Here is a 26,709-nt window from a genome sequence, read left to right on the forward strand (position 1 = left end):
GGTCTCAAACTCCTGGGCTCAAGCAATCCTCGTGCCTCAGCATCCCTAAGTGTTGGGATTATAGGTGTGAGCCACTGCACCCAGCCCCATCACTTTCTTTATCACGTATATGTACAGATCGAATCTCTTCTGGACCCAGACAGCCCTCACCCATAGCAAGTGGTTTTGTGTTAAGACAAGACTGAGTGAAGCTTTACTTACTCTGCTGGGGCTGCGGCGAATGGGAGTTATAGTTTCACCTGCCAGGTTGTCACTTAACATGTCTCCGTCTGTTGCTCAGTTCTCTAGTACCTTTATAACACACAGTCATGTGCCACATAGCGAACCTTTGGTCAGTGACAGACAGCATATACGATGGTGGTTCCCTAAGATTACAATACTGTCCTTTTTTTTTTTTTTTTTTTTTGAGATGGAGTTTTGCTCTTGTTGCCCAGGCTGGCGTGCAGTGGCGTGATCTTGGCTCACTGCAACCTCCACCTCCCGGGTTCAAGCAATTCTCCTGCCTCAGCCTCCCGAGTAACTGGGATTACAGGCATGTGCCACTACCCAGCTAATTTTGTGCAATACTGTCTTTTTACTGTACCTTTTCTATGTTTAGAAGCACAAATCCTTACCATTGTGTGAACACTGCCTGCAGGATTCAGAACAGTACCATGCTGTGGAGGTCTGTAGCCTAGGAGCAATAGGCCAAACCATATGAGCTAACTGTGTGGTCGGCTCTGCCATCTAGGTCATTGTAAGTATACTCTATGATGTTCACACAACAGTGAAATCATCCAGTGACGCATTCTGCAGAATGTTGTTAGTGACGTGTGACTGTATTTTGGTATCTACTCTGGCTGTCTGGTGAGCTGCCTTTTATGAGCGGAGACATAACTCCCATAAACAACACTGTCCATGTGGGAAATCCATTTTGAGTTCCCTATGAATTACATTAGAAGCTTTGGAAACACAATAGCCTGTTATTCAAGGGAGGGCGGTTACAGGGTTAACTTGACAGTTTAAAAGGAAACAAGCCAGGCATGGTAGCTCACGCCTGTAATCCCAGCACTTTGGGAGGCTGAGGCAGGAGGATTGCTTGAGTCCCCGGAGTTCAAGACCAACCTGGGCAACATACTGACACTGTGTCTCTATTTAAAGAAAAAAAATTAAGAAAAAAAAAAAAAAGGAAACAAAAGACACGTTTTCCAGCCAGAGGAGTGGTGACTAGTTATCCTTCATTTCCAACAAGGTCTCAAAAGAAAATTCTAAGGATTAAGCCCAGGTGCTCAAAGGAATGGAATTAACCACATTCAAAATAAAAATGATTTCCACTTTGAGTGTCAAAGTGAGGGTTCTGTCACTAATGAAAAAGCACACTTTAAAGGTCATAAAATATATAAGATTTAAAAATTCTAGTCCTGCTGACCTTGTGGTTTTAATGACCATAAAATGGGTGACACAAAAAAATATTCATCTTCATCTGTTAAAACTTTACCTGGGAATTTCCATTTGGAAAGTGTTTAGCGAGAGTGAGTGGTTTATCAAGGCCACAGAAGCTTTGGTTTCTAAATGGATGATCCTGTACAAAGAACCAATTCAGGCTGTGAGAGCCAAGGACGGGGTAATTTTGCTTCGGTCTCCATGGTTTCTAGGAAGTAACGGTTTTCTAGGGCAGTGCCTGAGGAGGCAGGTGGACAGCCTACTTCAGAAATTCTCCATTGTCCCACTTTTAACTTTAGCATTCCCGAGAGCATGAATGTGGTAACATTTTATCAGAAAAAATAATTCCATGAATTTAATATAATTGAAAGTCCAGGTGTTAGTGGCAGATGGGCTTTTTGAATGTATAAATGATTCCCTTCCTGCTTGTAAATGACATGAAGAAACAGCGGGTTTTCTCCAAGTTTAAACACGTCACCGCAGTGGTGGTGCCACATGTCTCCTGGGTCTCCACTTAGCAGAGAGAGTAATGGAACAGATGCTCCAGTGCGCTCTCTGCTCTTGGCTTCCTGGCAGGGACACCATCACTTGACAGGTTCTTTTCATCAACAACCTCCACGGACCGAATGCCTGGGGAAATCGGGAAAACTGTTCTCGCAGTAACTGGTTTTTGACTGAGGGCCATGCCACAGACTTTTGTTCTTGGCTTTATTGTGTTTGGGGCAAACGTGATTTAAAGTCAGTGGAAAACTGGGAAGGCCAGTGAGGAAGGGAAAGGGGCGGTGGTTGAGTTCAGAGGTCAGCTGAGGAACGTCACTAGCTTTACAGCAAAGGGCAAAGCAGAAGCAGTGGTACCCATGACTGAAAGAACTTTCCACAGGCAACACCCAGCCAACCTGCCACCCGCCTGTGGGAAACCCTTGAAGGCTTTCCCCTGTCCGTGGGCTGACAGGGCTCTCCTCCAGATATGGCCTTATTTCCTGACCTCATCTCTAGCCTGTCCTCCTTGCCATTTCGGTTTCGGCCACTCCAAAAAACATCCCCTCAAGCCGCGCTGCTTCCAGTCTTTGCTTGTGCTGCTCTGCCAGGCCCTGGAGCCCTTTACGTCTTGTGGTCTTTCCCCTCACTCCCATCTCACCTAGAAAACTCTCCCTCAGGTCTCAAATTAGACTAGGGGAAGAGACATTTATTGGTCCCTGTGAAAAAGCAGTTACCCACAGTGGTTTGCTGGTGCCACTCCTGCTCCCCCACCACCCAGCACTCTCCCCTCTACAGTGACTGCCCACCCCCACCTGCCGGACAGCAGGGTCCATGGGATCAGGAACTGCACGTGTCAGGGACTATGTGTGGCACTGTATGGCAAATCCCCAAGATTGGGAAGCACCACTTTACATAGTCCTCAGTAAGTACTGAATCCAGGTATTTTATTATTTTATTTTTTTGAGAGAGAGTCTCGTTCTGTTGCCCAAGCTGAAGGGCAGTGGTGCAATCATGGCTCATGGCAGCCTTGACGTCCTGGCTTCAGTGATCCTCTCACCTGAGCCCACCCCCTCACCCCCACGTAGCTGGGACTAGAGGAAGATGCCACCATCCCCAGCTCATTTTTTTTCTTTTTTTTTTTGAGATGGAGTTTCACCCTTGTTGCCCAGGCTGGAGTGCAATGGCTCGATCTCTGCTCACTGCAACCTCTGCCTCCCGAGTTCAAGCGATTCTCCTACCTCAGCCTCCCGAGTAGTTGGGATTACAGGCGCCCGCCACCACGCCCAAATACAAAAAGCTAATTTTGTATTTTTGGTAGAGACAGGGTTTCTCCATGTTGGTCAGGCTGGTCTCGAACTCCTGACCCCAGGTGATCTGCCCACTGCAGCCTCCCAAAGTGCTGGGATTACAGGTGTGAGCCACTGCACCTGGCCTTCAGCTAATTTTTAAATTTTTTGTAGATACGAGGTATCCCTATGTGGCCCAGGCTGGTCTCAAAACTCCTGGGCCCAAGCAATCTTCCTGCCTTAGCCTCCCAAAGTGTTCAGGATTACAGGCGTGAGCCACTGGCCCCTGAGAATTCAGGTATTAGAAAGGACTCAGAGTAGCCTGGGGAAGACTTTCAGTAGGAAGAGAGGTTGGGGCTGCGTCTTTGATTACTATGTACTACAGGTTCTCTCAGTAGTGCTCCTCCAACAACTAGAAGGATGGGAAGGCAACAGCAGCAGCCAAGGTTTCAGTTGGTAAGGGGGCTTGTGGAGGCCAGGGCATCTGTGGGGAAGCTACGAAATTAAGCCAATTCCTAAGTCAGGCACTCAGGGTCCGCCACACAGGAACTGGTGGCTTTTCATGGGTAATGAAGTTGTTTAATGGCTAGCAAGTAGTTTTTAACTCTTCATTATGGAAATTCTCCAACATACACAAACAGAATAGTCTTAGAAGCCCTTATGAACCCATCACTTGCCCTGAACAATGATCAGCATTTAATTAAATTAAGTGGCTTTCATCATTTTTCCAGGCCTGGCCTACATCTGTGTGCTCCAGGAGTGCAGCCCAGTCCAATGAAACATTTAAAAACATTTGAATCCTAATTATGTTATGTTGGGATGTCAGTGGTTCCAAAGGCAGGTGTTTATGGGATCAAGAACACAACGCGACCATTCTGATCTTCATGATCATACAAAGTGTCTATGCGTGCCACGTGAGGATCTGTTGGTGACATTGGACAGGTCAGTCCTGCTGCAGCGGCTTCCCCAACCCTGTGTACATTACCTCAGGCAGAGAGAAGCCCTTCATGAAGGATAGAAAGAACTTTCCTTGGAAAGAATAGGCTCCCTAATCACACTCCTTCCAGATGTTACCAGATTAACTGCAACTCCTATCAGAATGAAGGGTGGGCAGCTGTTCCCTGGTGGGTGATAGGGGACCCAGCACACCCCCACAGCAGAGCTCAGTCTGAGGGGGACATCTGCAAAGGGAAGGAGATGCCTTCCTTTCCCTGAGTAGAAGCACCTCCACTGTCCTCAAGTTATTTCATCAGCTCCAGGGCTCTCAGTCCACATCAAAGAACACTGGTAACTTCAGCTCAACCCTGCAGCAGCACTCGAAGCACCCATTCCCAGGGGGCAAGGAAGTTTGTTCACTTCTTCTGTGAAGCATATCCCAAAGCCCATTTTGTGGAACAGTTGTAAGGGAACCCAGTACATGAATGTATACATGAAAATGTGCCAGGAGTCCTCAGTGGAAATATCAAGGGCTCTCTTGACACTTATCGGTCCAGGTGCAAAATGGGTTGCTTGGGACAATGTCCTAATGAGACATTATCTTGTGACCAAGCTCTGCTTGATACTTTGTGCAGCTCCCTGCACTTAGCATTCCATAGAAGCTAAGGGGCTCTTCCTGCAGAGCTCACCGCCTTGAAAGCTGAGGGACCACCGTCAAAGTGATGTCAAAATGAGAGTAAATGAGTCATGAGTCTTTAGTTCATTCTGTGTGGTTTCTTAATAAACGAAGCTGCTGTTGAACTGTGAAGGAGGACAGAAACCACATGGACAACACACAGGGTACTTCTAGAAGGACAGGTCAAGTTCAACAGTAGGCAGGGCGAACAGGATCATTTTATTCTCATTTACGCTTAAAATAAAGATACAATAGAAGTTTTACAATTCAGTATGATTAGACGTGATTTATAATTTTAACAATTAAAAAAAAAACTAGTACAAACTTTAAAACTAGCAAAGAGAAAATACCTTTCTGATCAAAACACGTGACACGGGCTAAACTTCCTTAGAAAACTTTTTAAGTTTTCTCAGCTAAATTTTCTTAGAAAAGGTTTGTGAAAAGCCTTTAATTGTAAATATTTAAACTATTTTTGTAACCACTAAATGCCTTCACCAACTCATTAATCCAATGTTTCCTAAATTCGGGAACCAGTGACCAAGGGGCCTGAAACATGTAAGCCTTGATCTTATTCTTCCAGCTACAAAATACTATTATTTTAAGAAAACAACAAAATATTTTCTAAGCACAGAAGCTTTCTGAAAACTTCAATTACCTTTTCTGGCTCAGTATCTGACTGAAATGTTCAAATGTTCATATTGCACACACGAAAAAATCTGAGCAGCATACTACATGGGTGTGAGAAGCTGATGAAAAATAAGATCGGGAAAACCCCCTACACTGTTCCATTTACATGATTTAAATATATAGTTTCTATATCTTTCATATAAGTAAAAAGGTAAACTTTAGAACAGCACAGAAATACAAATGTATTTAGTTTTACAAAATATATTCAACCCCTCAGACATGCACAATTTTTTAACTTTGGAGTTACCATATAAGGGAGCTAGTTTCCCCTCCTTCATAATGAAAGCAGGAAGTCATGTGTACAAAGTCATTCATATGAAAAGAATACACATCCACATTCCTTTGTCCTTGACAAATATTTATGGAATGCTGGAAATTATGGAAAAACAATTCCAATGTTACGAAGTCCAAAGAACTGGAATGAGAAAACTCCTCGCGGCACATTACGCTGCATGGAATGACAATCATCCTCAGGGAATTAGGGTAGCATCTTCTACCACTTTTAAAGGCTACCACGAGACGGGGTGGAAATGCCACGAATGGCACCTCATCTCTAATCAAAGATTCAGAGCATGCAAGTGTTGATGCCATTAAAAGTCCCAACCATCTCCCCACTAAAATACCAGGCAATGCTTAGCAGCTGCTGTCCTAACAGGCTACTTTCCACAACTGCTGACACAGGTAAGTTCATGTGGTTAAAGGTCAGAACACTCACCCCTTCCAGAGCTGAAGTGCTCCAGCACTCATCACTGGCTCTGGAGGGAAAAGACCACTAGCTGTAACTTCTACAAAACGTTTATTCACAAAATATAAAACAATAACAAAACCTACCTACCAGGGCGATAATGCTATAGCGTGACTTTAAAACTTGTAACTAGCAGAGTAACATTCTAACTGCTTTCTAAAAGAATTCTTATAACCCTTAGCACATGAAATACTGCTCTCAAAATACTTTCATTCAGATTTTAAGCACCTTATTCCTCAGCCAGGCAACAATTTCTCACTTCTCTTCCGAATTTGCTTTCTCCTTGGCTTTCCAAAGGAAATTATTCTAAAAAACATCAGACGCTTCGTATACAATTTGGAAAGGAAGATAAGGTTGAGTAAGTCACATCATATGCTCAGGTTTGCTGCCAAAGTATATTGCTGCTGTGTTTCTTAACAGGAAAGTGGATGAGAATTGTTTTAGGGCTGTGCTTGGCCAGGGGGTAATCGCTAACGGATTTGGGAAGAGACTATTCATGCTGGTTATGTGAGCCAAATGCATATGCACAATCATTCTAAGCCGCCTTTGGACATGCAACTATTTCTGTTCCACAACTGGTAGCTTTAACTCTCTTCCTTACCTACACCATTGTCATTACAATATCTAGTAGGAATTGAAGTATACCAGGGACATTTTCCAAACTTTTAAGTCACCTGGATAGCAGTGAAGCCACCACCAAGACATTGATGTAGTGTGTGTGCCTGGCACATCTGAAAAAGGCTGGCTGACCCTGGTTCCCTCACACCTAGGTACAAATACTCAGTTCTTAGACACACAAGCCTTAGCAAGCACTGGGGCAAGTTTGGCCAACAACACACACACCTTTACCAGGGCTGTGTCAGAAGATGGCCTAGTGGTGGCTCCTATGGCTCACAGAGCCATAGGGTTTGGAGAGAGGCTGCTGCTTCTATGCTGGCCACTTGGAGCCTAGAATCCAAGCCTGAAGTATCTGGGGGGGGGGGGGGGGGGGGGGCGGGGGCGGTCACAGGACCAGGGGTGAGGCTTCCTGCCTTTGTGCGAACTGCCCTGGGGCTCCTGCCAATAATACAAGGGCCAGTGTTCCTTGAAAAACTCCACCTCCTAGAGCCTGAAGGAAATATAGCTATGGTCTTTTGACCACTTCTATGATGAAAGCTGTATTTTCTGAGATACTTGTTTTATGCTGAAAGTCAGTAAAGTGACCACTAAGAATCAAACTGTTAGCTAGAAATGTTAATAGAAAGTCCGATCAAAGTGTATATTCAAATGGGGAAAAAGTGGTATTAAAGAAAGTTAAACTTGATGTAACTATTTTTATTTCAGTGGATTCCAAAGCATGAGCTGGGCTGCTTTTGAAGGGTGAGAAATGGGAGTTGACCCCGATCATAGAAACCATACCAGCTGAAAGACAAATCAGCATCTCGCTGGATGACCCCTCACAGGGCTCCTAGATCCCTGAAGTGTGAACTTCAGCAGCTGAGAGGTAACAATTGCACACAAATCACACTATCATGCTCCAACGAATGATGTGGTCCTTGAGAAACAACAAGATGTTAGAATGAATTCAGTCTCAGCACAAAAAGATTAGAGTACTGTTTAAGGTTTTGTTTGGTATTACTTTCTTCTATTCAAACAGTATTTCCTGAGGTTAACTTTCTTGGAAGAAGTGGAATTAATGGAGTTCTTACATTCAGCCCTTCAGTTTATCATTGCTGAATTCTTGAGTTATGCTCAAATGGGTAATACAATTTGTGTTTAGAAAACACAAAGTGGAAAATTTAGAGATATTTAGATTATGTTTCTATGTTCATTTCAAATGCCTTGGGAGCATTTACTTCTTAAACATTTCGTGAGGAATAAACCAAATATAATCAGTGCCCTCCTTTAACTCCCCAGCAATCTGGGATAGATCATACTCACAATGTATTTCCCAAGTATCCTTTGTTACTGAAAAGGCAGTCTTTTCCCCGTAAGTACTCTCTGAGAACACCCATCCCAGGTCTCCTTGAAAAGCAAATGAGAGCTGAGCATGGCAAACACACAAGGTCCAGCTGTGTACAGATCATCAGTAGATGGCACGCACATGCATGTATGTACCTAACATGAAACCAGATGTCCTTTCTCAGATGACAGATGTCAAGGCTGCAGTTTTCTTCTCTTGCCTCTTACTTTGATGAATATAAACTAAGATGAGATTTCTATTTAATACAGTCACCTTGCTTTTCTTTTAAAATACTCATAGAAGCGGGTAGGGATTGATTATAGGAGGGCTTTCAGTTAGGGAAGTAGAAGACTAAGTGCTTTGAAAAGCTTTATGAAGAATAAGACTACGAGAAAAGCTGTAGGTCTGCAAACACCCAATAGAAAACTGTTTAAAAAAGAAACAGGCCAGGCGCAGCGGCTCATGCCTGTAATCCCAGCACTTCGGGAGGCTGAGGCAGACAGATCACTTGAGGCCAGGAGATCAAGACCAGCCTGGCCAACATGGTGAAACCCCGTCTCTACTAAAAATATAAAAATTAGCTGGGTGTGGTGGTGCATGTCCATAATCCCAGCTACTTGAGAGGCTGAGGTACAAGAATTGCTTGAACCTGGGAGATGGAGGTTGCAGCGAGCCGAGATGGCGCCACTGCACTCCAGCCTGGGCAATATAGCGGGACCCTGTCCCCGCTACAAAAAAAGTGAAACAGATGGCACAAACTCTGGATTAAAAAAAGTGCTTGTAAAAGACTGCAACATGACTGTGGTTGAAAAATAAACACATAGGTCTTTGAAAGTATTGCCCTACAGACACATTCATGTTAAACTGCTTCAGTGTCACTGAACCATCACTCTGCACTCCCACCTGCACGGTTATAAAGAGGAGGAAAGCACAGTGATACTCCTTGATGTCTGAAAGCAAGTTTTTAAGGATGTGGAAAGAACAAACTAAAAACATAAAACACCCAATCCTCAGAACTACTACCCCTGACTTTCATGTGTTTGGGAGGAAGTGAATTAATAAATGTTTTGTGGGTAGAAAGCAAAAAAAATCATCATAGAATTCAGCAAAATAATAAAGGCCCAACTGTATGACCCCTTCACTTTATAAGAACATTTTAAGGCCAACTTTAGAGAAAATGGTAATATAAATTAATTTTAGCAAGTATAAATTACAATGACCATCTAGATATTCAAACACCAAAACAGAACAAAATTTACATAAGTAAAAACTCTTCTAAAGTAAACCAATGTACAGTATCAGAACTCAAAATTCATTAGAGGGTTCACTGTATGTTTTAATCAGGCTCAGACTGAAATAAAAGTAGTCAATTGAAACCCCAACCTGGAAAGCCATCCCTGCTATGGCTGTGATTTCATCATTTCGGCATCCTGAAACATTCACTTAGAGCAACCGTCCATGTAAACAGTTCGACATACGGTCCCCTGCTGTGGATCTGTGGCTGATAACAGCCTGGGAGCAGCAGACAGACAGGGGACACTTAAACCTCAGAAAGCAATAGCAGCTTCTGACGCCCTGCTCAAGGCTTCCCATCCGGTGGCTCAGTGAGGCTTTGGGAGGTGGAAGTGGTGAAAGTGGAAAGCCACGAAGACATAGCTGTCTTTGCACTGGAAAAAGCTCCTCCAACTGACTGGCCTGGATGGAGAGGAGAAAAACAAAAGGAAAAATGTCTTAACTTTTGTTACAAGACAGTGAAAGACCAACATAATTAATACATTTTTAATTAAAAAATTTTTTGAAATGTTTTTTGAGACAGCGTCTTGCTCTGTCGCCCAGGCTGGAATGCAGCGGAGTGGTCACGGCTCCCTGCGGCCTTGACATCTTGGGCTCGTGATCCTCCCACCTCAGCTTACCAAGTAGCTGGGACCACAGGCATGTGTGACCACACCTGGGTAATTTTTTGGTTTTTTGTAGAGACAAGGTCTCATGTTGCCCAGGCTGGTCTTAAACACTTGGCTCAAGTGATCCTCCTGCCTCAGCCTCCCAAAGTGTTGGGATCAGAGGGTGAGCCACTGTGCCCAGCCAATAAATGTTAATTCACTAGAACTACACCAATATGTTAATAGTAGCCAAAATATCATTTAAATTTTTAATTTCAAAACAATCCCTTTCCATGGGAAAGTCTTAAGGAAAAATAGATGATTTTTTAGCATAGGAGCCTACTTGCCTAAGCATTATGAAAGTATACTGTTTCTTTAATACCCTCAGTGCTGGCAACACTGGCTATGTATCAGAATTATTAGAGAGCTTAAAAAGTCAAACTGCTTTGTGTATCTTAAATACCAACTTGATAATCAATAACCACCTAAACAGGGAAGAGTGGTTAGGTTGTTTTAGGGAAATGTGCTTTTGTCATCTAAAATGAAGTTATGTTAAACAAAGATGTATAGAGCTCTGTCTGCCCCAGGTCTATTGTGTTTTATAGAACATTATCTCAAAAGTTGATGTTAGGCCAGGCATGGTGGCTCACACCTGTAATCCCAGCACTTTGGGAAGCCGAGACGGGCGGTTAGCTTGAGTACAGGAATTCGAGACAGACTGGGAAACATGGCGAAACCCTCTCTCTACAAAAAATAGAAAAACTAGCCAGGCATGATGGCACATGCCCGTAGTCCCAGCTACTTGGTAGGTTGAGGCAGGAGGATCCCGCCGGGGTTGCAGAGGTTGCAGTGAGCCAAGATCGCACTATATTGCACTTCAGCTTGGGCAACAGAGTGAGACCCTGTCTCAGAAAAAAAGGTGATGCTAAGTGAAATTATTTAAGTTGACTAATACATTCCCACTGTTCTTGGAGAGGAGAGTATAGAAGAGATTTGCCTTTAGAATTTAACTATCAGTAGCAGCATCACTAAAAATTAATAATGTATAATAATGTATCTATAATAATCTATAATATAGCATAATTTTTCTATTAAAAAATAAAAATTCAAAATAAGTCAAAGGCATATTGTTTGGAAATAAATGTTTGTGTGCTAAATTCCATTCCTTTGCAATAAAACTAACCTAGTGGTAGTGCTGTGTGTTCTGTGTTTGTCTTTACAAATGAGTCTGTAGAGTTTTCTGTCTCTCTCTAGGTATTCAGAAAACTGGGGATATAAGAACCCCTACACAAAGATTACCTAGTTCTGGGGCTTTTGAATTGTGTTCAGTAATGGTTAGTCAACCTCTTTCAGAAGCTAGGGAAGTAGTAATGCCCTATTTTTACAACACATTGTATGACAAAGCAGATGGGGCAAAATGTAAATAATTGGTGAATCAGAGATAACTAGGATTTTCTTGCACTGTTGCAATGTTCAAATTTGAAACTACATCAAAATAAAAGTTAAAAATATAGAAAAGGAATGAAAAATGTTAGAACTGATGTGGAACAATATTCAAAATATTTTAAGCAAAAAAAGCTAGGTGCAGAAGAACATGCTACCATTTGTCTGACTTTGATATTAATACTGGCCTCATCAAATGAGTTGGGGAGTATTACCTTATTTAAAGATTTTGTATAAAACTAGTATTATTTCTTCCTTAAACATTTGACAGAGTTCAAACTGAAGCCACCTGGGCAGCCTGGTTTAAATTAAAAACCTTATGGCATTTCATTTAAAGTCAACTAATTTCTTTCTGTTTTTAAGACTCTTGCTCTGTCACCCAGGCTGGAGCGCAGTGAGCCTTGACTTCCTGGGCTCAAACAATCCTCCCACTTCAGCCTTTTCAGTAGCTGGGACTACAGGCACACACCACCATGCCTACTGACTTTTCACATTTTTTTGTAGAGATGGGGTCTCACTATGTTGCCCAGGCTGGTCTTGAAGTCCTGGACTCAAGCAATCCTCCCACCTCAGCCTCCCAAAGTGCTGGGATTACAGGTATGAGCCACTGCATTCAGCCCAATTTCTTTAATAGATAATAGGGCTATTCATATTTTCTTTTTGCAACTGTTTCAGTAATGCGAATCTTTAAAAGAATTTGTATATTTCATTTATGTTGTTAAATTTATTAGCATAAAGTTGTTCACAATATTCCCCTATTTTCTGTTCTTTTAATTTCTGTAAGAACTACACTAATGTCCCTCTTTCATTCCTAATGTTAGTAATTTGTATCTTCTTTCTTTTTATCTTTACCAGTCTGTAAAGATTTTATAAATATTGTTGACCTTTTCGAAAAACCAACTGTTGGCTTCATTTTCTTTATTGTGTAATACTACCTTAGAGGACAGTAGTTCCTAATGCCTACTTTTATTATGAGTCTCTGCCATTTATAAAGAACTGTGGACAGCACAGGGAATGGGGGAAGAAAACTCTGGTGAAGCTTGAATCTTGGTAACAAAACAGTGACTTCATCAGAAAATGCTGTCACTCTCTATTAGATGTAATGGAGTTTGACCTTTTGGAATTTGGAATTTTTCAAATGAATAAGACAAAAATTTTAAAAACTCTCGTATTACTATGTGATAACATACATCTTTACAACTTTATGTTTGTTTTATCAATTACATATTAAAGATAGAAAATGGATGTGTTGTGACTCCAATTTGTTCCTGGCTAAAGGCATGTCTTACCAACAGCTTTTCCTGTTTGCACAACATTCCGGCTAGTTGTGACCATGACATTTCCAATTTTTTTGCCACGTTCACTATTCTGAACAGAACTGGGTAAAAGATAAAAGAAGTGTTAAGTACAATTTTTAAAAAATCTCACACATGCATACAGACATATGTAGACACACACACAATAATCACTCTGTAACCATCCCAAATTAGAATTACTAAGAAGCTAAATTATTTGTTATGAATTTATTAACCTTTTAAGCATGTGCATTTTCAGAATACATGAGAAGAACATACAGATGAGCCAAAAAGTGGTGAGGACATAAGGATGTATGTATGGCTGGCTACATCTCTCTGACAGCCATGGTTTGCTAAAAGCACTTCACCAAAATAAAAATGGTAAATCCTATTACTAGTTCACACCATCCTCTATGGAAGAGTGGTGTTTTCACTTTGAAACATAACACACCGCTGAGCTAAAGAATGTTATGCACATATTTGGTTACTATTTGAAGCATAAGTCTATCAAGTAGAGAAAAACAATCCCCAAATAGCAATGAAACACATGGCATAAATTCAGAATTAAGAATTTTCCCAGTATTTTCTTTAAGTACTTACTGTGAGAATCTTAACTTCATGTCTGATACTGAGTATTGGCCCTGAAATGGATGGCTGTAAAAAAAAAAAAAAAAAAGTTTGCGTTTAAACTATCAGTATTTACCAAGAAGGCTGCAAAAAAGAGTTATCACAAGAAAATATTAGTAAACTTCTCATGGACGACACAGCTGGGTGGCAGTGCTGAATTTGGTATCAGGAAACTTGGCTTTGATCACAGCTCTCCACTTACAGTGATGACATCCAGAAAAGATTACCTAACCCCTCTGAGCTTTAGTTTCCTCACTTGTAAAACAGGTGTGTTATGTGTTTTGTGTGCGTGTGTGTGTGTGTGTGTGTGTAGCCTGTGTTAGTGCTGTCCTGACATTCTAATCTATTTGGTCTGTCTTGGGTGGGGCTCAAGCATCAACATTTTTTACAAGTTCCCCAGGACAGTCAAGGTGAGTCACTGGTTTTAGGACATGGTCATAGATCATACCTTGATCCTGGCCGTCTTACAAATGTGTGCTACTGGTTATGCAAGTATTTGTGGATGGATCAACAAAATCTCTACTTTCTGTTAGAAAAGCAGCTCAAAAGGCAGGTCTTAAAAAAAACCAGCACTATCGTTATTTTTGTAAGAAAATACATTATTCAGACTTCCCTATTTCCATTATATTAAAAGAAAAAAATACATATATATAAAAATCAGGCATTCTGCAATTATACAGGCAGTAGGAAAAAAAAAAATCAAGAAACTTGACCACATAAAATGGAGGGGTCAATAAATACCCAATTCTTATCTCAGGGGTCCTTCTGTCAAGGTGTAACAAAGAAAGTGACCCTAGTAAAATCCATAGCTACTTATAAAATTAATGGTTCTTCAAATGACAACAAACTACTCTTCATGGCGCAAAGTAAGCATATGCAACACTTCTTATTCCTAGATTCCTGAATCACAGGATTGGAATACTGACACATCACTTGATCATTCTCTATGTTCTGGAATGGCTATATTTAAGGGATGAAATATGCCTGCTGCTTGTTAAGTTAGAATGCTACCTTCCCTAATCTTTAAGAGTTAAAGGGTTTCATACTTCTCAAAAGTTATAATTAGTTTGAAATATTTCTAAATGATACCCTCTGATAACAACAGAAGTCTAGCATTTCTTATTTTATTTTTTTGAGACAGAGTCTCACTGTTACCCAGGCTGGAGTGCAGTGGCGCAATCTCGGCTCACTGCAACCTGCCTCCCAGGTTCAAGCGATTCTCCTGCCTCAGCCTCCTGAGTAGCTGGGATTATAGGCATGTACCACCATGCCCAGCTAATTTTTTGTATTTCTAGTAGAGACAGGATTTCACAATGTTGCCCAGGCTGGTCTTGAACTCCTGAGCCCATGTGATCCACCCCCCTCGGCCTCCCAAAGTGCTAGAATTACAGGCGTGAGCCACCAGGCCTGGCTGCATTTGTTATTTTTAATTTGGTAAAAACGTTGAAAATTTGCTATTGAAGAAAACTAACTATTCATCCCAAAATATACTTCTTTGATATATTTCAAGATGGCTATTCAGAAGGGCTGGAAATGCAAGCATAACTGAAAAGCTGTCTTTTTGGGGACAGATTTGCATCTGTGGAGAAAATCTGCATTAATGCAGCCTGGTTTGCTCTGAGGCCCTCCAATATCAAGATACAGGAAAGATGAACTGAGTGTCTGACACCTTTAAAGGTCTGAAAGAAACATTTACCATCAGTTCTCTCTGAGGGCTGCTAAGTGTGAAGCTGGGTACACAATCCAGTCACCCTGTAGCTCTCCCTCATGCACATTAATAAATTTGCATGCCATTTCTCCTATTAATCTGCCTTTGTCAGCTGACTTTCCAGTGAACCTTCAGAGAACGAAAAGGAAGTTCTCCCTTGCCTGCACTATCATATCTGCGTGATTTCCTTACCTATATATTTCAGTTAACAAGTCATTCTTCAGCCTTCTTTTCAATCTAAATAGCTTCAATTTCTTCACATGTTCTTCTAAGCACTATTTCATAATCCTTTTAAAACTCATTTCAGCTAAGGCTTTTTGGACCTGTACTAACATCTATAGAGCTGGTTCAAGTTAAAAGCACCAGATGTACTGACAGATAAAGATCTGACCAGGCCTCCCAGTGCAGGGCCCAGGGAGCAGACTGGGATGGCTCTGCGTGTTGACTGCTTGGACAGTCAAGGTTGACCTGCCTTCCCAGCACCACCCTGTGAGTGCCATCCTGCTAAGCACCTCCACATCTGTTTCCCTTCAGCATGTTGAGAATAGAGACTTTGTAGTCAGTGAGGGAGAACACTTTGAACTCAGCCCTTTCATTTAATACTATTAAAATGGTTTTGCCTTTTAATTTGCTGTTTTTACTATAGTCAAATGGCAATATATGATTCTGCTACAGCCAAGTGTGATGATTAAATTCACCAAAATTGGTGCTGAACCTAGTCATTTTTACTTTAAAAGATGGGGTCTCATTATGTTGCCTAGGCTGGCCTTGAAACCTTGGGTTTAAGTAATCCTCCCGCTTCAGTCTCCCAAGTAGCTGGGACTATAAGCACACGCCAATGTGCCCAGCTCCTTGGTTATTTTTCTTGATGCATAAGCAAAGCTTAACAGACATGTTACCCAAAACCCTCTGTGTACCACTTTACTCATGCAGATACTTCCCCAGGTTGCTATGGCTTAAATATCTGGGGTGTGTATGAGTGTGTGTGCAGCAAAGTATCCTTTCTAGCATGTCTTAAATCACATTAGAAAAGTTAACTCTAGTCCCAAGAAGTTTAAAATACAAATGAAAATGGTGCATGCTTGGCTGGGCATGGTGGCTCACGCCTGTAATCCCAGCACTTTGGGAGGCCAAGGTAGGTGGATCACGAGGTCAGGAGTTCAAGAATAGCCTGGCCAAGATGGTGAAACCCCGTCTCTACTAAAAATACAAAAATTAGCCGGACCTGGTGGGAAGTGCCTGTAATCCCAGCTAGTCAGGAGGCTGAGGCAGAAAAATTGCTTGAACCTGGGTGGCAGAGGTTGCAGTGAGCCGAGATCGCACCAGCACTCCAGCCTGGGCAACAGAGTGAGACTCCGTTTCAAAAAAAAAAAAAGGAAAATGGTGTATGCTTGTATCATTATAAAAAACCACATCATCTTTTTAATTTTTATTTTATTTTTTTTTTTTGAGACAGAGTCTCGCTTTGTCACCCAGGCTGGAGTGCAGTGGCGCAATCTCAGCTCACTGCAAGCTCCACCTCCCGGGTTCACGTCATTCTCCTGCCCCAGCCTCCCAAGTAGCTGGGACTATAGGCGCCTGCCACCACGCCTGGCTAATTTTTTTGTATTTTTAGTAGATACAGGGTTTCACATCATTAGCCAGGATGGTCTTGATCTCCTGACCTTGTGATCCACCTGCCTCAGCCTCCCAAAGTGCTGGGATTACAGGCGTGAGCCACTGCGCTAGGCCTTATCTTTTAATTTGGAAAACAAGTTCCTATATACACTATATCTCCTTCGATGCTCTCTGTTGTCTTCACACACAAATGTTATTGTTTCATAATGGCTCTAATCAACGGCCTTTTATGTCTATGTGGGATAAAGCCTTCATCATCAACATTCAGTATTGCAGCAGGTATTAAGTTTTGTTGAACCTTAGAGTATGATGTGGAAATCAGGTCTGACCATATATCCAGTAATCCAAATATTAACTTTTTTTTTTTTTTTGAGACAAAGTCTCCCTCATGTTATTCAGGCTGGAGTGTAATGGCATGATCTCGGCTCACTGCAACCTCTACCTCCCGGATTCAAGGGATTCTCCTGCCTCAGCCTCCCAAATAGCTGGGATTACAGGCACCCACTACCACATCTGGCTAATTTTTTTTGTATTTTTAGTAGAGATGGGGTTTCAGCATGTTGGCCAGGCTGCTCTTGAACTCCCGACCTCAGGTGATCTGCCCACCTCGGCCTCCCAAAGTGCTGGGATTACAGGCATGAGCCCAGCCCCAGATATTAACTTTAATTGGTTTCGCATACGTCATGTTTTAAAATAGCCTCCTAGTTTTACGCATGCAGTAAACCAGTGGTATTTCCTTCTAGGATTCTATCTTGTTGAACCATTCTGGTAAAGAACAGCTCTAGGGAAAGAGAGAAGAATCACTGTGTACTGAGCATCACCGAGTGCCAGGGACTTCCTCTCTGAATCACATCGAGAGCCAGGGAAATGTCAGTTCTTCCCATAATGCTCATGCTTTTTGAATAACAATCTGAATATGGAAGCAGTTTCTAAGCTGTTTCTCTATATTTGGGAGCCTTTTTATGACCTACTTAAGGGGATTCTTGAAGATATTCACAATATCAAAGTTAAAATAGATTTTTCTTTGTATTGGGCACTCGTAAACCAACCATTATGTACTACAATCTTCAGTGGATGTGCTTACTTTGGATTTATTTCTGCAAGTGCTGGATGCTTGTTGCTGTTCCACACCCTGTAGTTGTGAGTATTCTTCCATGCTGTAACAAAAGTTGTCCCATAGTCCGATAATATCTTTTCATTATCTGTCAAGTAAATATTTGAAAGAAGTTGAGCTGGGCTGTAGCCATTCAGGGATGTGAAGACTACAACCAAAAAGGGTCAAGGAATGAGTTTATCCCCCTGCCCTCCCATATTTGGGTGAGATAGCCTACCAGATGTCAGGAAACTTGGATCTAGTTCCAGATATCCTGTTAAGGAGCTATGTGGCCTTTGGCAAGTCACTTAATCACTCAGAACTTCATTTTCCTAACTGGAAAATAAGAGGGTTGAGCCAGATATTTTCCAAGGTTCCTTACAACTCCAAAATATTTCCATGTTCTCCTTACCATTATGAGGACAGTATTATTAATTAATCAAAAACTGTATGCTGACAGTGAATAAACATACTGGTTTATATGCATGGCATAGGCAATTGGGATATCTTTCTACTTTTTTATAAATGCCACTTTTCTACAAAAAAAGAGATTAAGAATGAATACACAAAGTGGTTCTTTCAGTCGTGATGTTCTCTTCTTTGGACTTTGACTTTTTGGTGTTTCATTCTTGAATTTCCTAGCATTTCACTGTCAAAAACACTTTAAAAAGGCCATGCACGGTGGCTCATGCCTGTAATCCCAGCACTTTGGGAGGTCGAGCAGGGCGGATCACCGGAGGTCAGGAGTTCAAGACCAGCCTGGCCGACATGGCGAAACCCCATCTCTACCAAAAATACAAAAATTAGCCGGGCGCGGTGGCAGGCACCTGTAGTCCCAGCTACTCAGGAGGCTGAGGCAAGAGAATCTCTTGAAACTGGGAGATAGAGGTTGCAGTGAGCCAAGATCACGCCACAGCACTCCAGACTGGACGACAAGAGTGAGACTCCGTCTCAAAAAAAAAAAAAAAAAAAAAGACATAAAAGAATATACAGATAAAGTTTTCAGCTTTATCAATACCATGGGAAAGTATCCATGTGTGTTTCCTCCACTTGGAAGATCAGAAATGGTTTGGAGAACTGATAAAAATGGCTATTACTTCATATATTAATTGCATGTTGTTTGCTTTGAAGGTGAAATACAAAGTACCTTTTGTTGGTAGGAAAGGAAATGAATGAGATACACAGTTCCATACACAGCATAAAGAAGTTGTTCTAAGAACACGTTCCTCAAGCAGTTCATTGGGCTGAATTTCCTCATTTGACCTTGTTAGTTGTTAAGAATATGGGCCTAAGCCAAACTGTTTGGGATCAGATCCCACCTAAGCCTCTTATCAGATGGATGAGCAAGCTATTTAACCTCTGTGGGCTTCATTTTCTCTTCTGTAAAAGGTGATGACAAGGTACCTACCTTCAGGATTGCTGTGAGGATGAAATGAATTACTAGAGGTAAAGTGCTCAGAACACTGGTCCCTGCATATATTTAATGTTCAAAAAAAAAAAGTGAGCTACTATTATTCAGTGCTTACAGCCTCCTGGGCAAATATTTTTAAAAAAGCCAATTAATTAAGCTACATGACAGTGGAGACTGAAGTTTTCTTTCTAGATTACTGAATGATTTGGGGTTAAAGGATTTAATTTTGGTGTCTCAGCTGCTACATTGGTAGTGGTGGCAAACATTTAAAAATATCCCATTAACAAACAAGGACTTGTTCCTCAGCTATCTTTTACAAATGAAAAACTCTCCTGAAACCTGATTTAAAACTCCTCATATGCACGGTGAACAACTAACCTGGGAGCATGTGGTGGCGGCGGCGGCGGTGGGGGTGGTGTTGATTAAAAAATCTACTGATACAACAATGTGAATGTATCTAATGCCACTGTGGAGCTGTACATTTAAAAATCGTAAAGATGGTAAATTTTATGCTATGTGTATTTCATCACAATTTTAAAAAATGGTTAATTGAAACAACACAAGCTCAACACATTTTTAACAACTCTAATGAATATTTGCCAAATGTCCAATGTGAAAAGCTCATTGCAGAGCTCCACTTTCACTATTTATATATTTTTTTCCCAAGGGGAATGAGATAGTTTTAATGCTGGAGTAAGTCCATGTTTACCTGCCCCATTTTAACCATTTAATAGGAATAATAATATTTCTTAGAATGGATTATAAATTTGAAAATTTAATCATTTACAACATGGTTTTCAATGATTTCTATTTTTTATATTCTTCTTTCTCCCTTTATATGTCTTAAAAACATGTAGGCAGTATTCATAAACAGCTGCCAAACACAGAATACGAAGCAGCCATGTAAAAGTGATGATGTATGTTCATGTTATGTTGATACATGTTTCTATTATAAAGTAATAAAAAGTTTCAGAAAACATGTATAAAGGGATCCATTTTTGTAAAAGGACCACCAAAAGTACCATGAAACCAAAATCCAAAATACCATGCATAGGAAAAGATCTGCAAGGCTATAAAGTACTCAAGATGTTAAAAGTGGCTATGTCTCTGTGAGGGAATAACTGGTAATTTTTCTATAAGGAATATGTATTTATTGTGCAATCCAAAACCTCATAAATGTTACAAAATGAAAAATTATAATAAAACAGTAGCTGTGTGCTCTGCGTGGTTTCTTACCTAATTGCAGTGTGGCAGCCAGCAGGGCATGAATGTAGACCGCAAACTGGGCCCGGATCCATTCGTCACCTCCCTCCCAGCCCGTGCCATCTAGGAAGACGTCATCCCGATTCTCAGTCACGTGCCTCACTAGGTAATCTGCGAACCTTAGGTCTGCAGTGGTTGGGTTAAGCAGCTTCCTGAGTTCTGGATCATGGATCTGGATCAGAGCTTCTTCTACCTAGAGGGTATCCAGGTACAAGTCAGAGTCTGGGCATTCACGCAGACATCCATGCCACACTTTACAGAGTAACTACGGGGAAGGTGGAGCTGGAAATAAAAAATATGAATAATAGCATTCTCAAAAGGTGAGTCTAAGAAAGAGGTCTGTACACTGAAGTTTTCTATTTATAAATTTTCTGTTTTTAGAAAATACACATAAATGTAGTATTTTAAACTATAAAATTACTCACATAGATTGCAAATATTTGGGAAAATATAGAAATACATGTAAAAATCACCTTTATTTCACTAGCAGAAATGAACACATTTAAAAAGTTTAATTCCTTAAATACTTTTTCTTTTGAGTGCAGATATTTTAGAATATTCTTTTTTTTTTTTTTTTTTTTTTTTGAGATGGAGCCTTGCTCTGTTGCCCAGGCTGGAGTACAGTGGTGCAATCTTGGCTCACTGCAAGCTCCGCCTCCCGGGTTCATGCTGTTCTCCTACCTCAGCCTCCTGAGTAGCTGGGACTACAGGCGCCCGCCACCGTGCCCAGCTAATTTTTTGTATTTTTAGTAGAGATGGGGTTTCACCGTGTTAGCCAGGATGGTCTCAACCTCCTGACCTCGTGATCTACCCGCCTCGGCCTCCCAAAGTGCTGGGATTACAGGCGTGAGCCACCATGCCCAGCCAGATACTTTAGAATATCTTATTATGTAGTATTTGGCATACTAAAAAATACATGTAACTTACAGATTAGTTTTGAAGTATAATAATAAAAGAAATTCCTATGAACCCACCAACCAACTACAGGACTAGAATGTAACCAATAATGTTGAAGCAGCTCCATGGTTCTCCCATCCGTATCCTCCTGTCTTGGAAAATGTATATACTTTTTCTTCTTCAAATTTGGGATTACAATAAATACATCTTTGAATCCTGAACTTTCATTATATTATAACCATTCGCCCAAGAAACATGTTTTCATACGTTCTGTCAGAAACTACAAAAACCTTAGTGTGACTGAATTCTTTTTTTTTTTTTTTTGAGACAGAGTTTCACTCTATTGCCCAAGCTGGAGTGCAGTGGCATGATCTCGGCTCTCTGCAACCTCTGCCGCCCGGGTTCAAGCGATTCTCCTGCCTCAGCCTCCCCAGTAGCTGCAGCTGGGATTACAGGCACCTGCCACCATGCTCAGCTAATTTTTGTATTTTTAGTAGAGATGGGGTTTCACCATATTGGCCAGGCTGGTTCAGCCTCCCAAAGTGCTGGGATTACAGACTTGAGTCACTGCGCCTGGCCTGTATATATGTATGTATGTATGTATGTATGTATGTATTTATTTATTTATTTATTTGGAGACAGGGTCTTACTCTGTCATCTAGGCTGGAGTGCAGTGGTGTGATCTTGGCTCAATGCAACCTCCACCTTCAAGGTTCAGGCGATTCTCCTGCCTCAGCCTCCCGAGTAGCTGGGCTACAGGCACGCACCACCATGTCTGGCTAATTTTTTTTGTATTTTTAGTAGACACAGGGTTTCACCATGTTAGCCAGGCTGGTCTTGAACTTCTGACCGCAGGTGATGCACCCACCTCGGCCTCCCAAAGTGCTGGGATTATACGTGTGAGCCACTGCACCAAGTCTTATGAAATTTCTCAAAAATTATTTCAGGCTGGGCACAGTGGCTCACGCCTGTAATCCCAACACTTGGGGAGGCCGAGGTGGGTGGATCACCTGAGTTCAGGAGTTCGAGACCAACCTGGCTAATATGGTGAAACCTAATCTCTACTAAAAATAGAAAAAATTAGCAAAGCATGGTGGCGGGCACCTGTAATCCGACCTACTTGGGAGGCTGAGGCAGAAGAATTGCTTGAACCCAGGAGGCGGAGGTTGCATGGAGCCGAGATCGCGCCATTGCACTCCAGCCTGGGCAACAAGAACAAAACTGTGTCTCAGAAAAACAAAAAAAGAAGAAAAAAAAAGATTATTTCAGTTGTAAAATAAATGATTTAAATTTCTTATATATTGATGTCAAATATTTATTCTTAGCTTCCTTCTTGGTATCAAGAGCATTCTAAACACGCTAGAAGGACTGAAATTACTTAAACAACAAACACATGTTAAAAATCGTGAGGTGGTGGCAGGCCCAGTTGCCCAGGTTGGAATCCTGGTTTACCCGTTTACTGGCTATTTGATATTGTACAAATCACTTCATCTCTCTGTTCCTTAGCCTCTGCAGGTATAAAATGTGGATAGTACAGTTCTATTGACTGTTTTTACGAGAATTAGACCAGTTAATACACATAAAATACTTAGAATACATGGCATGCAGTATGCAGTTACTATCATTACTAGTATTGTTACTATATATTCATAATTGTAGTTAAGAAAGGAAAACTGGGATGAGCAGGGCCAAATACACACACTCACACATAAACGTACTTCCACAATGGCATCACTGAGGTGTTTCTGTTGTCGAAAAAGGATGTTAGTAGCTCCAGCAACAAACCCCCGAACGGTGACATCGGAGAGAAGATGATGCTGCTGCAATGCCATGTAAGGCAAACACAGATATCCCTATGAATTAGAAGAGTAATAGAAAATATCAGAAAAGTAAAAGGTTACCCTTCTCTTTAAACTTAGAGGGCTAACAGTAGGAAAAGAAACTTCCATTCTTTCTTGCCCTGTCTGTAAGTCAGCTAATCTTTGACTCAATAAAATAATATTCCAGGGGAACTTCAAGTCTTGACTACAGTAATTCCAGTTAATGATTAGCTAATTGTCTCCATGAATGGTCAAATCTTGGCAAGGTGGTTTAATATGAAGGTTGTCTTTCTTGATCACTTTGTTCTCATTCAATTTAAAAGCCTCTACAGTAACTAATAAATTGAACCTTTTCATTTAGGAAATGAAGCATTAAGCCTGTTAATAAGTACGTTTTTTAGTAGAAGGCTGTTAAAAATTTAAAATACATGCATCTGCACATAACCACCAAAGCACTATTAGGAGAACAGCAAAGTACTGCATAGCATTTGTTATACTGTACTATGTTACAAATCATGCAAAAAGATTTCAAGGTATTTGCTACTAAATATTTAAAGCAAAAATGACACTGGTAGTATTTGTGTATTTAATTAATTTCCATTTGAATTTTATTTGAAAACAGCACCGCTCCAAAAATTACAGTGGAATTGCTAAACTGCAGGAGGCATCTAAGTATACAAAAAATCCAGCGTACTTCCTGAGAGTGCAAGTGTTAACACTGGAATGATTCACTGAAGGAAGATACGCAATTTCTGCTGAAAGATTCTAAATCAGAATAGGTTTTCAACAAGTGGCATGACTTGTACATACAGCCAGGAAGGCAGACTCACTGAGCCCCTGAACTTGTTTTCAGCCTCAAGTTCTGTAAGATTTTTTTTACATCTCATCACTTTTTAAAACAATTATGTCATCTGGACAATGTTGTGTTTACATCATGAGACAAATCTCTCTGAAGGCAGGAGATAGCCCCTTTGCAACTTGATATTCTTTATGGCAACTAGGAGAGTGCTTTGTGTGTAACTTAACAGGTGGTTGTTAAATACTTAATATGAAAGGGAAGACTTCCAAAAGTTGGAATATATGTCTAGTAATTTGGTTATATTCTTACTCTTGAAAATGTCTTTTGTTGCTTGATCAGACCCTAACCAGAAGCAGCGAAAATAAATCCATGCCTTTGCATTAGAGATGCTCAGCATAGAGCTTCTCAACCCAGGGTCCTCATTCAGAATCAGTATTATATTTCATAATAATAACAAAACTAAAAAGTGTGTTTTTAAAAAATAAAGTCAAAGCTTTTAAAAAATGTTTAAAAATCCCTTAAAAATTTCTAAATATATATGCCTTTTGGCCCAGCATTCTGCTTGTAATTTATCCTACAGTATCCTACAAATATATCATGTGTGATATTATATTTATGAAAATAAATGCAATATCAAAAAACTCAAATCCAAACTGTTCATGAATAGGGGACTAATAAATGTTCATCCATACAATGAACCTGCAGCCATAAAAAGCGATGATGTTCATCTCCAAAGAATATTATGGGCTGGACGTGGTGGCTCAGGCCTTGAATCCCAGCACTTTGGGAGGCTGAGGCAGGTGGATCACTTGAGGTCAGGAGTTCGAGACCAGCCTGGCCAACATGCTGAAACCCTGTCTCTACTAAAAATTCAAAAATTAGCCAGGCATGGTGGTGGGTACCTGTAATCCCAGTTACTTGGGAGTCTGAGGCAGGAGAATCACTTCAACCCAGGAGGTGGAGGTTGCAGTGAGCCAAGATAGCACCATTGTACTCCAGCCTGGGCGACAGAGTAAGACTCTGTCTCAAAATAAAATAACAAAAAAAAGAATATGATGTAACAAAAGAATAAGCGGGCTGGGCATGATGACTCACACCTGTAATCCCAGCACTTTGGGAGGCCAGAGTAGGAGGACTGCTTGAGCCCAGGAGTTCGAGAATGGCCGGGCAACATAGTTAGACACTGTCTCTAGAAAAAGGAAAAATTAAATTAAAAAAAGGGCTGGGCGCGATGGCTCACACCTGTAATCCCAGCACTTTGGGAGGCTGAAGAGGACAGATCATCTGAGGTCAGGAGTTTGAGACCAGCCTGACCAACATGGTGAAATCCTGTCTCTACTAAAAATATAAAAATGAGCTGGGCGTGGTGGCGGGTGCCTGTAATCCCAACTGCTCAAGAGGCTGAGGCAGGAGAATAGCTTGAAAAGACCAGGAGGTGGAGGCTGCAGTGAGCTGATATCATACCACGGCACTCCAGCCTGGGTGACAAGAGCAAAACTCTGTCTCAAAAAAACTGAATAAATAAAAATAAAATAAAATAAATAAAAAATAAAGGGCAAAAATGGGCACATTCCGCTACCATTTGTAAAAAGGGAGGGGAAAATATGCATTTGTTTCTGCATAGAATACCTCCAGAAGGAAAGATAAGACAGTGACAAACTTGGCTGCCACTGGAGAGGGCTGCTAGATAGCAGGGGATGGAATGGAAGGGAGACTTTTTATTAGTGATGCTTTGGAATCTTTCAAATATTGAACTATGTGGAAGCATTACATATTTATAAAAGTATTTAAAATAGTTCAAAATAGCTTTAAATTGTAGCATTACTTGCTGGGTGTGGTGGCTCATGTCTGTAATCCCAGCACTTTGGGAGGCCAAGGGGGACAGACTGCTTGAGCTCAGGAGTTTGAGACCAGCCTGAGCAACACGGTGAAACTCCATTTCTACCAATAATACAAAAATTAGCCGGGTATGGTGGCCCGCATCTGTGATCCCAGCTACTCAGGAGACTGAGGTGGGAGGATCCCTTGAGCCTAGGAGGTCAAGGCTGCAGTGAGCTGAGATCACACCACTGCTCTCCAGCCTGGGTGAAAAGCAAAACTGTCTCAAAAATAAATAAATAAAGTTACAAATAAAATGAAACTTAAGGGAATTCCAAATTAAGTCATCTTTTGGGGGAGGCAATTGTGTGTTTTTTTTAAAGAGTACCAGATACAATAAAAGCCAAACAAAGAAATGGCTACTGCTCTTTAAAAGTTTTAAAACGCAGCACCTATCCTCCTACATAATGAAATAATATGAAATAATCTTCCCTATCTCTCAAACACTAAAAGTAATTTTTTTTTTTTTTTGAGATGGAGTCTCGCTGTGTCCCCCAGGCTGGAGTGCAGTGGCGAGATCTCGGGTCACTGCAAGCTCCGCCTCCTGTGTTCACGCCATTCTCCTGCCTCAGCCTCCCAAGTAGCTGGGACTACAGGTGCCCGCCACCACGCCTGGCTAATTTTTTTTTTTTTTTGTATTTTTAGTAGAGACAGGGTTTCACCATATTAGCCAGGATGGTCTCGATCTCCTGACCTTGTGATCCACCGGCCTCGGCCTCCCAAAGTGTTGAGATTACAGGCGTGAGCCACCGCACCTGGCCAAAAGTCACATTTATTTGGCTACAGGTTGAGGTAACTTTTTAA

General features: G+C 41.2%; 2 protein-coding genes across 13 annotated transcripts in view; one reads left to right on the forward strand and one right to left on the reverse strand.

The window, feature by feature from the left end:
• The window catches only part of LOC103226253 (protein C-mannosyl-transferase DPY19L1), a 104,902-nt gene extending 97,243 nt beyond the window's left edge, over positions 1 to 7,659 (forward strand). For 9 of the 10 annotated variants that reach the window (XM_073008982.1, XM_073008989.1, XM_073008988.1 and 6 more), the window contains one exon: positions 7,556 to 7,659. Coding sequence is in view for 1 of the 10 variants with exons in the window: in XM_073008985.1 (XP_072865086.1) it covers positions 7,556 to 7,588 (33 nt within the window). In the remaining 9 variants the exon portion in view is untranslated. The remainder of the gene's footprint in view (positions 1 to 7,555) is intronic. The other variant, XM_073008987.1, reaches the window with a different exon arrangement.
• The window catches only part of AVL9 (AVL9 cell migration associated), a 95,635-nt gene continuing 73,924 nt past the window's right edge, over positions 4,999 to 26,709 (reverse strand). The window contains exons 11-16 of one of the 3 annotated variants that reach the window (XM_038004802.2): positions 23,115 to 23,261; positions 20,485 to 20,704; positions 17,829 to 17,946; positions 13,393 to 13,446; positions 12,787 to 12,875; positions 4,999 to 9,869 (exon numbers count right to left, since the gene is read on the reverse strand). In XM_038004802.2, the coding sequence (XP_037860730.1) occupies positions 9,754 to 9,869; positions 12,787 to 12,875; positions 13,393 to 13,446; positions 17,829 to 17,946; positions 20,485 to 20,704; positions 23,115 to 23,261 (744 nt within the window). In that variant the 3' untranslated portion in view covers positions 4,999 to 9,753. The remainder of the gene's footprint in view (positions 9,870 to 12,786; positions 12,876 to 13,392; positions 13,447 to 17,828; positions 17,947 to 20,484; positions 20,705 to 23,114; positions 23,262 to 26,709) is intronic. The other 2 variants (XM_007981658.3, XM_073008979.1) reach the window with 2 other exon arrangements.

This window comes from Chlorocebus sabaeus, chromosome 21 (assembly GCF_047675955.1).
Source record: "Chlorocebus sabaeus isolate Y175 chromosome 21, mChlSab1.0.hap1, whole genome shotgun sequence".
Taxonomy (NCBI): Eukaryota; Metazoa; Chordata; class Mammalia; order Primates; family Cercopithecidae; genus Chlorocebus; species Chlorocebus sabaeus.